Source organism: Typha latifolia, chromosome 6 (genome assembly GCF_019914945.1).
Source record: "Typha latifolia isolate L0001 chromosome 6, TyphaL0001v2, whole genome shotgun sequence".
Lineage (NCBI taxonomy): Eukaryota > Viridiplantae > Streptophyta > Magnoliopsida > Poales > Typhaceae > Typha > Typha latifolia.
This window is the reverse complement of record NC_133091.1, coordinates 11,245,746-11,264,766: the sequence shown is the minus strand read 5'-3', so window position 1 is coordinate 11,264,766 and position 19,021 is coordinate 11,245,746. Positions and strand designations below refer to the sequence as shown.

The 19,021-nt window shown below is 33.5% G+C and overlaps 1 protein-coding gene across 1 annotated transcript; it reads right to left on the bottom strand.

Annotated features, from left to right (window-relative positions):
• Window positions 1-2,730: 2,730 nt before the first annotated feature.
• Window positions 2,731-4,025, bottom strand: LOC140790957 (transcription repressor OFP3-like). The gene has a single exon (XM_073141279.1). The coding sequence runs from the start codon at window positions 3,734-3,736 to the stop codon at window positions 2,837-2,839; it is 900 nt and encodes a 299-aa protein (XP_072997380.1). The 5' UTR covers window positions 3,737-4,025; the 3' UTR covers window positions 2,731-2,836.
• Window positions 4,026-19,021: the final 14,996 nt, after the last annotated feature.

Sequence of the window (19,021 nt, the reverse complement as noted above, 5' to 3'; positions counted from 1 at the left end):
AGTTGAAAAGCAAATATAAGATATATAGGATTTGAGTTAACATGATTAAAATTGTCAAAATATGCATGATTCATATAATAGTGTGCACCTAACAATGCTTAATCGGCCAGGATCATGTCCCAATCCTTTCATATCAGACCCTTGTTTTATACCTCAAAACTAAGTCCTGAGAAAAATTGTTCAACTAGTTTTGTTCTTGGGCCCAACTCTATCTAGGAACAAATTAAACTGACCCCAAAATAGTTCATTTGGTTTAGTGGTAGTATATTTTTTGGTTAGATTTGCTTCTAAATTATTTCCCATAATTGATGTGTACAACCAAGACTATTAAACTTGTTAGTACTTGAAAAGATTGAATATATACATCCTTGTAGATTCACATGATGCCAAAATTGTGTGTTCCCCTTGCATTTATTTTTTTCTGATGATTTGAAAAGGTTAGAGTACCTTGCACTGAACCCTGGGTATCTTAATCTATTGAAAGATCTTAATATGGTGGATCTAAGCCAAAGTTTAGTACATCTTCTAATATTTGGGTCCAACTCAACTACCATAGGAAAAAAAAGAGAAAAAAATAAAAGAAAACAAGATGTGCCAAATATGAACCCTACCAACATGCATCTATCATTGTCTCCAACAAATGAAATTAATTTGGACATCGACCCTTAACCTAAAATTCCTTCAAATCCTTTTCAACTATTGATCCCTAATAGAACTCTCATAGTAGGAAAATGAAATTAACAAATGGACCATTGGACCATATAGAGTAGTTCTCTAGTATAAAATTGTGCGAGAAAAAAATTGGCACAATTTTACCAGTTTTTTTTTTTTTTCATTAGGTTGATTACATTGGGACATTATAAACTATAGCTCATTTCTTACTTATTTTTGTGATATTTTAACCTATTCAACTATCTAATATCTTTCGCCCCTCGATAGTATTAACCAAAAAATATCAAATGACTATCTTACCCTCAACTAACGGAAATGGTATTATGAAAATGAGTCTGTGAAAATAAACAAATAGCTCACGAGGTCTAAATGCAATTATCTCGTGGATAAATACTTTTGGGTATCTTAAAAAAGATAAACTTTTATGAGATTTTTATTTAGACATTGTTATGTAGGAAATTGACTAGAAAAATGGACCAAGTAGATATAAATTACAAATAGCTACTAAAAGACAGATGCTAATTACAAAATCACTAAACTATAGGGGATTATTTGAACATTTTCCTAAGAAGAATAAATATCAAATTATCTAGAAAATAGGAAAATTGGACCAAGGAGATATATGATTAAAGGAGTCACATGTGATTAAGATCACATGCACCAGTTCAGGTGTTAACTTCTATTAATGATTGAGAGGATTTTTAAGAGGGAATGTATCAAAATAAGGAGCTTGTACCTTTCAGCCTGTTGATTCTACTCTAGCAATTATTGGCATTTGCATTAAGACATTAGACAACAGAGATGATTAATTATGCATCAAAACTTTGTTCCACATCTTAAATTATTGAGTTCTTTTATTTGGATTTTGTATATTTTTTTTATAGAAAACCCTAACTTTGCCTACCACTAATCAGCTATTCGAGATTTTCTCGTATCATTCTAATGCATCAACTACTATAAAAATTTAAGCTGATAGATAATAATAAATTTATTTTTCAAACTTATTAGGAAAATGTAAGCATAATTTGAAACATTGAGAGCAATTGAGAACAAGCCACCGAGTAAAGCGAAATAATTTTGATGATAATTTATAGTTTGAAAACTTACATATTTCTTTAACAAGCTTAAAAGTAAACCTCATTGGCAAAATAATATGTTGACCTACAAGCCCTATCCTTCACAGACATTGAGTAAGAACTAAGGTTTTCTACCTTTACTTCTGTTCTTTTGTTATCTCTCAAAAGCTTCTTTTACTCACTTTAGACACAGTGAGTGCAGTACAAGCAGGAGTTCAGACCCTACAATCTTTGAATGGTAGCCTCCAAGGCTTCTAAAAGCAACCCCCACTTCCTTTTATCTTGTTCAGACCCTCTTTTTCAGATACTGCTAGATCTGTACCATAAGAAGCCAGCTCCATCTTACATTGTTTTCCTTTAGATATATGTATCTTGAGTTTGCTTTGGATTGTATTCTGAAAAATATAAAATTGATGGTATGAATGGGACGGGACATTGGATGGATATCTACCTCATTTTGGTGACTTATGTGAAGGTAGAGACAAATAGGAAATAAAGGGATTCTGGTCCTCTTTGTAGTATTTGAGCAAAAGTGAATAAGGATGTGTGTATGTGTGCATGCTGTTTTGGTTCTCACCCCATTCACCTTGGATAGAATTGGCTCAGATATGTAGTGCAATAGGACAAGAAGGTTGTATATTTGTATGCTTCTAAGTTGAAGTGCAACAGAACTTAATATATATATATTAATAGATTATAAAATTATAAACTAATATGTAGATAGAATAATTAGGCCAAATCTCTTAAGAAAAGAGTCAGAATAAATCTAAATTATACAAACTAATTGGTACATGGGCTAGTAAAACCACCTGTCCATATCGATGGTACTTTTTTTGTAATCTGTTCAAATCTTAAAAGAAGGTAGAGAGGCCTTTATGTCAAAGAAGAAATACATAGTGGGCCATCAATTGGAGTTGTAGAGATGTGCATGTGGAAATGATGCTTTTGAACAAACTAATTGGTTCAGTAGCAAAAATCAAAGTTAGATGAACACAGAGAACTTAAATCTTGATCCAAACACACATGAAGATATAGTATATGAAAATATATTAGTACTTCACAAACACCAAAGTGATCACTATCTGCTGTCATTGAGACAACCAGATTTTCTCAAACACCTTGATGATAACTTCATGATACTCACTAGAATTCAATGAGAGGTAGCAAGCCAGTAGCTCCTCCAAATCTTTCGATGCTCGGATGTTGTTTTCGACGATCATCTCGATCATACTCTCCATGAAGTCTTTCTCTGGATCTGTAGATGACTTCACAACCAGTAAGCTCTGGAACAGCACCTTGCTCCCTTGTGATTTTGCCTTCAGCCCTGCTTCTTTTTTACTTCTGTAAGCTTGGATCATCCGCGTCTTAACTCTGTGAACCCCTGTCACTAGTCTCCTGGATGGACTCCTGATCACATCAACCTCTTCTTTGATTGGTTTTGTAAGAATTGGTCTAAGTTTGAGCTCTGGCATTGCTTTAAAGAGATCAAATGCATCAAACTGATTAGAAGAGCTGCTGCTACCGTCGTCGGTGATCACGTCGAATTGCTGTTCGACGACAGGTTTACATCGTTCGTGATCATCTTCGGTGTACACATCGTGATCATACGGTGCGTCGGTCGGCATCAAGGTCTCTCGCGGACTATAATTGCCGAAAACCGATGAGACTAACTTGGTAGGAGGCTGTAGTATTGGACTTGTTCTTGTTGCCTCTCTCTGCTTGGATTTCCTTTGTGGGTCTAGTGGAAAATGGGTGTCTAAGGTCTTTGGATTGTGTACTCTTTCTTTGCTTGTGAAGTAGTAGGAAGCTCTGTTAGGTATGCAGGCTTGGTTGGGTGGTGGAAGTGGCCTTGGTGTTGTGGCAAGCTGGCTTCCCCTCTTGATGGATTCTGAGATTCTTGGACTTCCAGCAGCTGTTCTCATTGCCATGAGCTTGTAGAACCATGAGTTTGGTAGCATGTCAGATACTTTAAACTTATGGTTGCCCATCTAACAACTCTCGCTACTCTCTCTCTCTCTGTCTCTGTCTCTGTCTCTGTCTCTAATACAAAGACTATGGTTGGAAATGATGATGAGAAGATATGTGTAGAGGTTTTTCTCTTGGTTTGGAATTGAAGAACACCATAAACGCTCAAAAGATATCTCTCTCTCTGGGGGACGGTTGGACAAAAATAAAGAGGCTTGCATTCTAAGTTTGTGGTGGGGTCTAAGGAGAACTGGAGAGAGCTTGAGAGCAAAACATAATGATTGAGACCAAACATTGTAATCTGTCTAGATCCTATTCCATTTCTAAGCACTCGCCATAAATAACAAGATCTAGTGGATGATCACAGGTATCTATATTAAGGAGCTATCCTAACAAACAGTAGAAATTTGTAGGTCAGGTATAACGTCCATCATGTAACATTGATTGAGACACCTTGTTGCATTCCAAGCCTAACATTCCATAAATGTTAGTGTTCGTGAAGTAGTAAGAAATTACTGGTCTCCTTAGATGTCAATGGAATTGATTTCACCTACAATGACTTAATATCACATTGTTCCTCTGAAAAATAAAGGCATTCAATTTGGCTGTTAACTCTTTTTTATGGTAAAAGTCCGTAGACCGGTAATTTTATTAATTCCAAACAAATTTATAAGCTTGATAAACAGATAAAGACAGCCCCAAATCATAAACATCAGTGTCTAGCTATTCATTACGACCGCCAGGGATCTTGAACCAGTGTAATTACAATGGCCTTATAGAAAATAGAATAAATAAATAAATTAGAAACTTAACGACCACTAAAAAGCCACCGACAATTTCATCCCACCCTAGCAAAGTTAGGATTGAAGGCTTGAGATCTGAGGGAATGTTGATGCACAAAGGTTGGAGAAGAGGGCTTTGGAGGAGTAGTTAAGGCATAGGGAAAGGAGGATGAGGGTGGAATAGAGTGAGGTCTGGAACAACACGGGCATTCGATATGAGTGGGAGGAAGGAGAGAGCTTGCTCATAAAGGTCAGTGACAGATAAGAGGATGAAGTAAGAGAAGACGTTGAGGGAAAGGAAATGGGAAGGGGTATACGCATCACGAGAAAGAGGCCAACAATGGAATGGAATTAGCGGGAGCGAAGGAGGTTGTGGAGGGCAGGGAACGCGACGGTGGTAGCAAGGTATAAGAAGGCAGTGATGGACGAAGGAGGGGATATATGAAGGCGGTAGCTAGGATGACAACGGCGGTGAGAGAGATGTGGATGAAGAAGAAATTGAGGGAAGAAGAAATAGGAGAAGAGAGGGAGGCTTAGACAAAAAAAAAAGGAGAGGAAAAGGGAGAGGATAGTGAAGAGACGACTAGGAGAAGAAAATTCCTTCTCCTTTAGCCACTCGAGCTAGGAGAGGGGACGAGAGAAAACTCACCGATGGTGATAAGTGGGAAACCCTTTTAAAGAGGAAGAATAAGCAAGCATCAAACTCTTCTAAAAGTGTATGATTTTGCCTTCTGAACTAATTAAAAATATTACAATCTTCATCCTTTTAGAAGAGTGTATAGTGTTACATTTTAGATAGTATTAGCAATAAATTATATGCTAGCGAAGGCATTTGCATAATAAGCTCTTATGTGCATTCTTATATAAATTGTATGTATTTTATAAGATATGCATCTTATTTCAAAAACTCAATCTTACCATTACCAAAATTTAAGAAATTGTTTTCTTTAATACAAATAGCACATGGTAATATAATAAAACCAAATTCTCACAGTCCTATGAAAGTAACAAACCATGAACTATTGGAGTAACATAGAATATTAGTATTAGAAATTGGAACTCCCAAGGAAAAACTTGGAGATAAATGCCAAACGAGAAAAGGGGATTCTGTATACACCTTTGTCGTACTCTGTCATGCTTAATGTTTGAGTGATACTTCCAATGTTAAACACTATTAAACTACATCACTTTTTACATCCTAAGATAAATGCCATGATAAGCCCTTTAGAAAAGTGGTTCTCTTTAGAATGGTGTGAGAATAAATCTAAAGGGTATTGGATAAGTTATTCTGACATATCTCATCCATTGCCTTTGCCTTATAAATTAAGGGCAGTCTCATTGATACAATACACTTATTTCCTTTTTTTCTCTCAAAAGGCTAAAGCTTTACAGCAAAGAGAAGAAGGTTAGGCATCTGGAGGGCAGCATCACCATTAATTCTGGAAGAGTGAGTATCATTAAGAACACAAGAAAAGGTGTTGCTTTGCATGTGAGCCGTGGGGGCCGAGAAAGATGCCACATCTCATAACACTTCCCTTTAGGGGGGTACATATCAACTTTGGACCATTTCCCTCTTCCCTGACCACTCAGGGAATTGGCCTCTGCACTGGATCCAAATCTCTTTTGTGGAAGTTAGAACCACCCAATTGCGTTGCAGTCTTAATTAACTAGTTTCTATAGGTTTTCTTTGGTTTTATTAACTCACCAACTGTTTTAAAAGCTTCTGCTCCGATGATATTTAAACCTTTGACATCCGAAAAATCTAGCTCTGGTACCATATTACTATAGAAATTTAACTTGTTAAATAACGGACCAACAATGGCGGTAGTAGTATTGACATAACCCTTGGATTTCCATTAACTAGTTCTCAAGAATGGTTGCATGAACATGGAGTTGGGTGTAGATTGATCCTTAATAGATGTCATATACTCTGATGCATAAGTTTCTCAAAACTGGGTCCAGAAAACAACAAGAAGTTAGCCAAGAGGTCGGTCCAATAATATTATCCAGTGAAGTAGAATCCAACTCTTAGATCCTCCATGGATCTGAGCCAAGTAGGACATATTTTGGCACTCACAAGTCAAGGAGGTGATTGATGGAGGTTTTGGAGTATCCTTCTCCAAGGAGTTCAGACAGTCTCTGATACATGCATCACCATGGGAAAGAAACAAAAGATTCACAAGGTTGTTTTACAAATTGATATCTAACTTCTACATCCTGCCGGGGAAAATTACTATTAGGGTTTGTTTCGTTGTCCTCCTCCATGCTCTGAATCGGATGAATCACTTAATTCGTGTTTCATGATTGATTCACCGAGATCGACTCAATCACGAGCGAATCGCGATGCACCAAGTAGTCTGATCACGGGTAAATCACGATGCACTTCGCGGGGTTTGGAATCAATTAAGAGGCCTTGGGCTTCTAAACTATATGTTTAGATAACTTTAATTGGAAATTTGGTGGCTAACTTTGGCCTAATCCTTTTCATGTCTCTAATGAGATTTATGGGTTTGAACCCATAAAATAAAACTAGTCTTCCCATCCGACACGAAACATCATAGAAGTTTATCAAGTACATTCAATATTTTGTTTTTATTTGTACACCCCTCCTCACCTAGTATATATATATATATATATATATATGACTTATTGGTCCACAATGTATATCAAAAAAGGAAGTATAAATAATATAAAAAATATATAATCTAAAATACACAGTTTTATAGGCGGCAATAAGTCTCTTAAAATACATGTTCATAAATAATAATAATAATAATAAAACAAAACCCATGTAGGGCTACAACCTCTTAAAAATAACATAATTTAAAAAAAATATATTCTACAAAAATATAATAAACACACGGTCTAAGTACAGTCCAAATAATCTAAGAGTGAATATAAATGTGAGATGAACATCATAATGCATTCATATATAAATGGCATAATAATAACACATAACTGATGCGATTATATATAAATACATATTTAGTTATAACACGTGTCTTAACTTCAATCAAATTCTTAATCTACATGTTAAATACCTACAAAGTTATAAAATCATATAACATATATGTTTACACAAAGTTATAAATCATATAACAAATATGTTCATATAGATCCTCACAAATATCAAGGAGAGATATACATTTAGTTATACATTTAGCAATAATATTATTTATACATTAGTGTTGTTGCATATGATTAGCTATTTATCATCATCAGACTAAGGACTTCAGTCGTAAGCTCATATTCACATATTTATTATCATCGCATATAGTAGAATCAACACATAGAGTGGAATCACAAGCACACAACTCAAATTGACACCCTAGCCTATATTATTAGTTACTGCTAAAGCTGTAACTCATATCTTACAATTATTTTTCTACCGTCATTAAATATTTCGTATTCATACAAGGTAGTGTGAACTATTAAATGATACACATGCTAAGCGACTTTAAATGCAGGCCGATAATAATATAAGTACTATATAAAACTCTTTTCCTTTAATCTCAAGTTGAGTAAGTAGACGGCACTATAAAAATAGGACTCAACTACTTAAAAATAATAATATAAAGTCTCTTATCACATTATTTATAATAATATTATCGAGGTTTACATATGTCACAGGTGTTTACATATATAGGTCTACCATGAATGAAATAGGTCACCCATATGCATATCATAAAATAAAATAATAGCATAAAATAATTATCATTATAATAATTATACTACTCATAGACTTTTAAGTCGCCTAAAATGTATTTAGAATACCATATGTTCTCCTAAAATATTGAGCTCCTCATATACATGTTTCGAGATCCTCCTCACATGAAAACGAATCTAACTCGCGTGCACTTTGATAGCGGGCCAACCATGTGTCATAGATTTATTTGTATTTTAATATAATATTATTATCATTCACATTCTATCATATGAATATTTATAATTCCTTCCCTATATTTTTCTTTTAATATCTCAAAAAACACCAACCCAACACCAACACAAGTTGCACAATAGAGAATGTTCTTAATTTTTAACTGAATATATCTATGCGACGCCATATTCATGAGAGATCTGCTAAAGCTAAACTCTTCTCATTTCAATCGACGTTACATCAAAAGATAACGTGTTGAACATAAACAGAAATACAACGAATATAGAGCATAACAATTACGTAATAGTGAAAATTACATTTTACTTTCTATGACTTAGCTCAATTTTAAATAAATTTTCTATATTTTTTAATTTAAGCACTTATTATATTAGTGTAACTATTTACTCAGCCGTTGGAGAGAAGATAGAAATAATATATTTTCCCTTACTTATTGTTACAGGTGTGCTTTCCTCTTTCCTTTCTATGATCGATCTCCAGCCGCAGTGCGTCGAGAACCCACCGAATGGGTCGACTTGGGAATGGGAGCAAGAGTGGAATGAATCTAAGGAAGAAAGCCATGCATGTCAGAAGCTCTCAAAATGTCGGTGGTTGAAAGGTTGGACTCGTGCTTCTGGTCTTAGGAGGAGGACGTGAGAACTCTCGAGCCTTCTCTAAATCTTCTTCGCCCCCAATAACCCACCACCTTTCAAAAATGGGAATGCAGATGATCCAAGATTGACCCAAAAAAATTTAGACCTCTTGGTCAATGAGATTCTCTCTCTTTCATCTCTTTGATTAGATGCCATTAGACTTTCAATCGAAGCTATTTCTTATAGTAGGATTACAGATGAACTTACAAACCTACAACTTTTGAAAGAGAAAAAAAAAAATTAAGTAGCAAATAATAGTTGTAGGCTTACAATCCTATAGAGCAGCAATGAGCATTATTTTTAATATGAAACACAAGTCCACAACGACAAGTGTTTGTAGGCTTATATGCGCATAAGCTCGCAACTATTTAAGAAAATTATTTTTTCCTTACAAAAGCGGCTTATTTTTAATATATTTTAAAACTTTAGCTGATTAATTTTATTTAATAATAATATCTTTGTCCTAATAACATAAAAGTTGAAAAGATATTTTTCTCGTCTAATAACCAACACATTTTTTATATCACATAAAAATTAATAATTATGTTACGAGTCAACTTAGTTCATGATTAAATATTATATTTTCTTAGCTTAATTTAGTCATATAAACTATGACTAAAAAGTAATGGTCAATAAAAAAAGATTCTCACTCTCATCTCTTTGATTAGATGGTGATTAGACCTTCAATAGAAGCTCTTTTAGGTCTCACTGTACAATTCGAAGAGAAAGTATCAAGTAACTCTACCCGTGAAAATGGAGATCGAAGGTTTCTTTTCTTGCTACATTGAAAGATTCTTTTTTTTTTATGATTCTGCCTCGATTCTCTACTTTGAATAGACCTCACACTCCATTAAAGTCGTCGGCATCTGCATTTATGGAGGAGGTGGGTCTGGGAGTGGCGGAGGTCGGTGGAGCACTCGGCGCCGAAGCGGAGGAGGGAAGTGGGGGAGGAGTGGGACGTTTCAGGGAGTAGAGGAAGGAGACGAGGTGGCCACCAGAGCCTAAGTATTTGGCCAAAGGCTTGCCATGGGAAGAGGACGATGAGGTGAGGGGGGAAAAACTCCATCGTTAACAGGAGGTATATTTGGGTAGATTAGTATAATACCCGTATAATATTAATAATCTTATTATTTGAGTAAAGTTTGTTAAAATAATTAAATCTTTTTCCATAATCTAGATATATTATGAGAAGATAGAAGAGTTTTGTGATGTTTTATTTTAAAATTAAAAAGTAAGACATAGTAAGTAACTTTTAGAAGGAGAAAGATAATTTCTCTCTAATATTATTTTACTTGTTTTTTTGGATAAAAATTAATAATTTTATATTAGTCTAAATCGCAGAGGAGCAAACTAATACAAACGAAATCTCACTAGGTATTGTAATTTTAGGCATAAGAATTTAAGAGTTTTAGACAATTAAGGGTCAAGTGAAGTTAAAAATACACAAAGATTACTTAAAGTTCGGCAAACTCATGTAAATTTCCCTGTAAAGTAAGTACATTTCCATTGTATAGTTTCGAAGTATCAGATTACAAAATGAATAAAAGTTGCTACTATTTCTCCCCCTGTGTTATATTTACATATGACTGCCAATTTAGAGTCACCGAAAAAGAATAAGAATAAGCAACAAATATGTGTACATATAACCTGTGTATATATAGCTATGTAAATCTATGACCCAAGCAATTAACAGTAACAAAGTATAATTATCTTTCCACTTAGTTGTTGTTAGCGTTGGTTCCTCCACTTGGCCCAGAAGGTGGTATGTTGCCTCTCGCAAGAGAATGGAACAAGAGCGGCGCACGGCTCGTCGCAAACTTCTCGCTCTCCACCGTCGTCGTCGTCGTCGTCTTCGCCGTCTCACATGGTGTGCTTGGCTTATGATCGTAGCCTAATGGCCTGGCAGTGGATTGATGCGAGAAGACCAATAAGAGCATTATCAGAAAGGTACCAACGACCAAGATAGGCTTGTTAAGAAACGCCATGGCTTTTATGATGTGAAGAAGAGAGGAGAATTGAAGGAGAAGGAGGCACGCAAGAGGTTAATGGGAGGGAGAGGGTTGAGATTTAAGCTGCTAGCTAGCTTGGGTTGACCATTTTAGCAGGAAGATGGGTTAGAAACTTCGCAGTTTGACTTCAAGACATCGATATGATTCATTAAAAAGGAATGCCTCTGTGCTTTCTTTAAGAGTAGTAGACACGATATCTATATCTATATATATATATAGCATTTACTTGGTATTTTTTTGGTGTTTATAGGGTTAATTAGGTCGTCATGTAGTTAGAGTTCAAGTTAATCCAGGTGTATTGTTGGATAAACGCGCGTTAACCTGTTAATTAAGTGTAAAGGAAAAAATGGAATAGAAAGATTGGTATTAGCAAGTACTTTCTAAACCAAAGAAAAAAGAGAAAAAATAAGGGGTAAAAGGGAAAGAATCTACGAAGGTGAAGGTGAAGGTGATCGACTGCTAAGTGACATTTCATCAAGCTGCAGCTGTCTCCAACTACAACTCATGTCGGAGAGTTTTCTTTCTCTTTTTCTTTGTTGACTTTCGGGAGATTCACCTGTACACAAAGTCAACTCTCTTCATTTTCTTAGAAAGCGTGTATCTTGGAGAAGAAGGAATGTCCAAGATGGCAAGACTATTGGTTACACCGTCAAATGGAATTGATAGGTTGAATCTTTTAGAATAAGAAATTTTTATTTGCAGTTTTACTATATGCTGTTAAATAGTTGGCGTGTTTGTATCGGATAAAGCTCTTTCTTATCCAGACGTATGAATAACCTACGTGCTCGCCAAGTTATTAGAAAAATATATATATATTTCCATAATGGTTGACCTAAAAATTAAGAATTAATCTTTCTCTTTGAAAGGCCTCGTACTACTTGATTCTTTTTTTTAATACTTTATTATTCTTTTTATGTCCGTGGATATTGATAGAGGATGTCTTGGTATTAAATATTGTTCCTGGATAGAGATATCCATTCACGCGTTTATTTTTTCCAGCCTTTGACGCGGAATTAAAATTTTATTTGAATTTAAACTTAATTTATTAATTAATTGCGTGCATGACTTTGTGGCTAACATTACTTTGTGTCGATGGTTTTCACTTAACAACAACTAATAAAATAAATTATTCTTAAAAATAAAAAAAGTAATATTTTAGTATATCTAAAATACCCGTAATTTTAATAATTTTTTTTTGGTTTTAATTGTATCTAAATCTTAAAACTTATTCAAGGGTATTAAAATTATTTTATATCTATAATTAATTTAACTTATTTATAAGATACCTATCTGTGAAGAAACTAAAAATATATTATTTTTAAAATTGTGAAAAGTAAAATACAAGAGTTAAATAAGAGATATCGATATAATAATATGTGAAGAATAATAAAACTAAAGATAGACTGTTTTCTTGATAAATATATATATATATATATATATATATATATATATATATATATATATATATATATCACTGACGTATAGGTTGACATTCATTTTTATGTGTTTGACTATATGAATATATAAATTATGGTCTTACAAATTTATTAGAAAGATAGAAAAAAAAGTTTTCTTATATAATAGTTTAACTTAAAATTAGGAGTTAATTTTTTATTTATTAACCAAAAAGGCATTCAGATTTAAAACTTTATTATTTTTTATTGAGTTAATATGATATTATACTCAGAGATTATGAGTTTAAATTCAGTCATGTTCATTTCTATTAGAAAATATAAAATTTCAGCCATTTAAATTAAATTTATTTTTATACTTATCAAAATATTTCAACAAAAAAGTAAAAATAATATTAAAAATATAATATATAAAAATTACCGTTATTTGATAATTTAAGAGCACTGACATCATATGTTCGACATTGGGTTCGAACTTCTAATTGATATGCCCAAGATTTCTTTCTCCACAAGTAGGCAATTAATAGATAACGTTGGTTTAATGTTGGAATTAATTATATATGTTGTTATCCGCCAATATTAATAAATTCTGACATGATGTGAAAATATATAGATTAAATAAGCAAATTCTTGGGAGTTGCATTCTAAGTCGTCCAAGGATTAAATATTTTTCCAAATCTTCTACCAGTTAATAGTTTGACTGTTGTTGCAGTAGTTGATATCACGTTCTCTTTAAAAAATATTTCTGTATATAATTTTAATTAATTCTAAGACATGGTGCTTACAAACCATTTGTTACATTTAATATCTAAGGATGAATCAATTATGATATGATGTGAAAATAATAAACGCGATAACATTAATTTAATCAGCAACTCGAATAAACGTGTCCTAGTAGCGGCCCATTCTCCCTCTTGACTTAACTCGAATAAAAAAATTAATTAAATAAAAGAGAAAATTATATCTTACTTCATCCTTTGTTATTTTATTTGTATCACATTAAAGTGCAACCTCTAATTATCAGATCACATGTCAAATTTAAATTAAGATATTTATTAGAGATAAAATTGTAGTGGAATTCGATAAACTTTCCAACGTATTTAAAACAATATTAATTAAATATAAAATAATAATATATGTTGAATAAATATATATTTTTATCATATCTTTATAATTTCAAAAGCGATATGTATTATTTTAGATGCGTTTAAAAATGTATTGAATAGTTTCAGTTTAAATATATTTATAAATAAATAAAGTGACACAAGTAAAAATATCGACAACACAAACCATCAAATTCCTATATTACTATATCTCAGTCTGCTATATTTACATGACTTACAAATTGCACTCATAATAAAAAGAATAACGAATAAGCCACAAATTTATATACATAGATAAATAGATATAACGTGTGTGTGTGTGTATATAAGTATGTAATTAGGAATAATCCAAGCAATTAATTTATATACACTTAGTTGTTGTCACCGTTGGTTCCTCCACTTGGGCCAGAAGGTGGAATTTTGCCTCTCGCAAAAGAATGGAAGAAGAGCGGCGCATGGCTCGCCGCAACCTTCTCGCCCTCCGTCGTCATCGTCGCCGTCGTCGTCGACCTCGTCGTATTTAATGGCCTAGCTGTGGATTGAAGAGAGACGACCAACAAAAGCATGAGAAAGGTAGCAACGACGAAGCTAGCCTTGTTGCGAAACGCCATTGCTTGTTGATATGCGAAGAAGAAGAAGAAGAAAACGACGAAGAAGACGAATAAGAAGAAGATGAGCGAGAAGAAGAAGAAGACTACGAAGAAGAAGAAGGCTAGAGGTTATGCAAAGGAGAGGGTTGTGAAGCTTGGGGATCAAGGTAGCTTGGGTTGGCCATTTCAACGAGGAAGATGGGCCGGAGAATTCTTCGTTGACTTCAAAATATCGATATAAGTACAAATTTACCCCTGAGTCATGCATAAAATTAATCTACCCCTCAACTGCTACTTTTTCCATCCAAACAAATAAAAAAATATATTTAAAATATATTTCCAATATTTTCCATCTTCTCTGAACTAAAATTGCAAGCATAAAAAACTAAGATATCATATAACTATCACAATGTACATTTTTTTTTTAAATGGAATAAATTTTAATCATCTTAACCATATAGATGGAAGATTCATATTTGCTATAGGGGTGTTGTAGTAATTAACGTTTGAATAGAAAATTTAATAGTTTTATATTAGTCTAAATTACAGATTGATATAAATAAATAAAAAATCTAAAAGAATAATTTGATCTAAGAATAACTAAATGGGGGTAATTTGAAATTTTACTTGTATTAATTAAATGGAAGGTCTATGTGCATTGTTACTAAGTAGTTGACATGAAATTGTACAGCATTACTTGGGTTATCGTCATTAGGTGGAGACCTTATCCTAGTAGTCTTGGGTTGGAATTAGGTTTGGGGGGAGAATCTCGTGAAGGTGGGTTTGAACTTTGAACACACTATTTCTACTTAATACGTGTCAATATATCAATTGTGTCTACTCGATTATATATATAAAAAAGAATTTGTCATAGTCATGTAGTACTATTTATAGGATAAACTTTGTAACTCGGAGAAAGGAAAAGAAAAAAAAATTTAATGTTCTATTCATGAGTTCTTCATTTATAATTTGTAACTAAATGTTGTAGTTAATATTTTTATGGTATTACTAAAATTATAAATAGGGTTAACTATACTTACATCTCTTTAACTATACCTTATTTTCACGGAGACTCCTACGTATCCTTCTAAATTGCGAATCTAAGTAAAACAACAAACAATAGTACATAATACATCTAGTGACTATTATACTCCTATCGTTTATTTTCTACCTTTGGTCCCATGTGAGGCCGACAAGGAAGCGAAAGTTGCCGGCACCGGAGAATGTCGCAATGAGGTTGGAGAAACGACAGAGTGTTGGGCTCGAAGCAAAGGGAGCAGAGATCCATAAGGAGGTGGGAAAGAAGGGCAGGGTTAGAGGGCTCAGGGGAATGGATAAGGGAATTGAGGAAGTGACAGTAGGTTCAAAAGAGAGTAGAGAAGGGAGGAGAAAAGAAGGTCGAGGGAGAAGCAGAGGTAGCAATAGTAGAGCCAAGGGACGATGGTGGCGGTGGAGGGAGTCGTTCGGAGGAGGAGGTGGTAGCTGAGAGCGGAGGAGAGAGACAACAATGGTGATGGAGATAAGAGGAGGATGAGAGGAAAGTTGAGGAGGATGGAAGAGGAGGATGGAAGAGGAGGGCATCTAGGTCGTTTCATATCTAATGTACTCATGCATGATTGTCACGTGAGCTAAGTCTAAAGTTTAGGACATATAACAAAAATTAATTTATGGATCTATGTAAAAATTAATCTTCATATAAGTCCATTAAACTCCGCCCGATATAATATAATATTTTTTATATTTAATTCATTATGTTAAAGTCATTATACTCAATCTAAGCCCAATATCTAATGGGCTAGGGGGGCGGTAACAGGCTAGAATATGGTATTTACTTTTACTATAAAACTATTATACTCATTAAATTAGATCGGATGGTATTTTAAAAAAAATTTATCTTAATACTTTATTATTCTTTTTATGTCCTAGATTTCCTTTCCCCATTTAGTATTCCAGGTCTAGTCACCGAATTAAAATTGAATTTGAATTTGAATTTGAATTTGATTTATTAATTAATTAGTTGCGTGCATGCCTGGTGGCTAAGATTGGTCTGCGTCCATGGTTTCGCAACTTTTTTTAGATGATTCTAGTGAACAAATCCAATGAGTTAATTAAGTTAAAAAAAAATAGTATACCTTTTATTTTTATAAACATTCACTCTACTCTATGGATAATTTTCTTTTAATGCCTCAAAATCTCCTGAATTAATTTTCATTAACAACATCTCGCGAAATAGAAAATATTTTCTACTTTTAAAAATAAAAGATAATATAACTCAAATATCCCTAATTTGATCGATTCCCTTGTTACTTTTATGTTAAACCTAAAATAAATTATTCAAAGACCTTAAGATTATTTTCAATCTATAACTAACTGAACTTATTTCTATGATAATTATCCGTTAGGAAAATTTATAACATATTATTTTTATGGCATTAAAAGCAAAATAAAAATAAGAGTTAATTATATTTAAACCTTCTAAACTATTATTATTTTTTATATACATATCCTGAACTTAAAAGAAAAATATTCTCATAAACTCCTTAGTTCAAAGATCTATGTGGTAAAAATAAATAATTTACTCTATACATAGAAAAATGGTGATAGTTTAAGTATATTTAACTCAAAACTAAAGCTTAAATTGTTTCCTAATAAATTTCTCTAAATTTTTATACAAGCTCTTCCGAATGTGGAAGCAGAGAAATATGAGGCTAAATGGGTGAATAGCACAATTCTGGCCATTAAAAGAAACATTTTACCCTCATATAACTCCGTATTATTAATAAATTATCATACAATCTCTAGTCTCAACTGCTGGATTGAGTCATTTGTCAAAGAGATAATTGATGAATTAATGGTGTAGATCACTGTGTGTAAAAAATTAAAGATCATTAAGCCAAGTGCAATTAATATTGGCTTTGATATGGCGGAGTAGAAGTTAAGATGGTGATTGATAACAACAATGAGACCACAATATAGCTTACAAATTCCATTACAATCTGACCTCAAATTATCAGATTTTATCATACAAACTGAAACCCATTGAAATCAATCTGTGAAATCTCATCAGTTAATGGTCTAGAATTCCAAATCAATCAAGAAAATTCCACCAGGGGGTGTAAAAGAATAAGAAACATATAAATACGTATAACGTGTGTATAGGTAATTGAGGATCGATCAACAAATCAAGCAATATTATAGCAAACTTGAATGATCTTCCCACTTAGTTCTCGTCACCATTAGTTCCTCCACTCGGACCAGAAGGTGGTATGTTGCCTCTCGCAAAAGAATATAACGATAGTGGCGTATCTCTGGCGACGAACTTCTCGCTCTTCATCGTCGTCTTCTTCGTCGTATCGCATGGCGTGTGATCATAGCCTAGTGACCTCGCAGTCGATTGATGAGAGAAGACCAATAAGAGGACGAGAAAGGTAGTAACAACAAAGCTAGTCTTGTTATGAAACGCCATGGTTGTTTAAGATGCGAGGAAGAGAGAGGAGGAGGAGAAGAAGAAGAAGAAGAAGAAGAAGAAAGCAGTAGGAGGTCAATGGAAAAGAAGAGGAATGGAGAGTTTGGGGTTTAAAAGAAGAACAAGGATTTCGTGTTTAGGCTTAATTTTTGCGTCGTCATGTACGTGGAGATGTTATCCTTATGCGAATTGTAACGCCATTGATAGGATGAATTGTTTCATCAAACAAAGAAAAAGTCTATCAAGCTACGAAATTGTTGAATTAGTTCCCTAAAACTTGAGGCTTTTCCCAGATTTAAAAATTTTCAACAATCTTGACCGCGTGAGAATCTAGCAATAAAACATTCATACAACATTAATTAAACCAATATTGCTAGGATTCGAATATAAAAATATTCAAATTAACAATATAAGCTATTTTAACAACCTGAGGACTAAGCCATTGTGATGACATTACATTACTTGAATGAGTTAATTCCTCTAGTTATTAATTATATTAGGATAAGTTCTACTTCTGAATATTTTATGAATATTTGGTGCTTAGTTTGCTCAAATAAGTCGACAACATAAAAGAAGTCAGCTTAGACTTTGAATCACTTGGTTTGAATTTACGAACAAGTGGAACCAGATTTTTTTTAGGAGAAATTATATTTTAGGTCCATAGAGTTAGGCCTAATTTTACTTCACCCACTATACTTTTATTTATCCGTTTAACTTCTTGTGCATGGTTTAGACTAAAACAATTTTCTTTTTCTGTCAAAAAAGTTCGGCTCACGAGGTTTGTGAGGCTCGTGAGCTTGGCTTGTTTAGAGCTTGACTCAAGCTCTAAATGAGTCTGAGTTGAGCTAAATTTTTGAGCTCAAAATGTTAATCGAGCTAAGCCGAACTCAAGTCACCTCACTCGAGCTCAACTCAAATAGACTCGATATATAATATATGAGATGATATTATATATAAATATACCAAAATAAAAATATAAATAACATATAATATAGTTAGTTAAAACAACTCTTATTAATTTATTCTTTATTTTTTTTTTCATAGACTCTTAGATGTTTAGTCCCATATTAAAAATTAGGTAATATAAATAGGCCTTTATAAGTATCATTCGCCGTGTAAGCCCATTAAGCCTAAGAACCATCAAGCAGAGTCAAGCCTCATCGAGCTGGAGTTGAGCCAAATCGAGCTGAGCTTTTCTAGCTCAAATTGAGCTCAAGCTGAACTAAATTTTTTTCACCTCTTGAGCTGAGCCGAGCTGTGCCCAGCTTGCTCAAGCTCGGCTTGTTTGCACCCCATAATTTCCATGGATATTAGGAGAGGATGTCATGCTATAAAATGAACCGAGATATCGCCATATTTTGTGTGCGCCAATGGTTTTGCTGTCTGATTCAAACGACTAAGTCCAAAGAGCTATACAAA

Bases quoted from the DNA above. Each gene is read 5' to 3' on its own strand.
- LOC140790957 (XM_073141279.1), bottom strand. From the start codon at position 3,736: ATGGGCAACCATAAGTTTAAAGTATCTGACATGCTACCAAACTCATGG.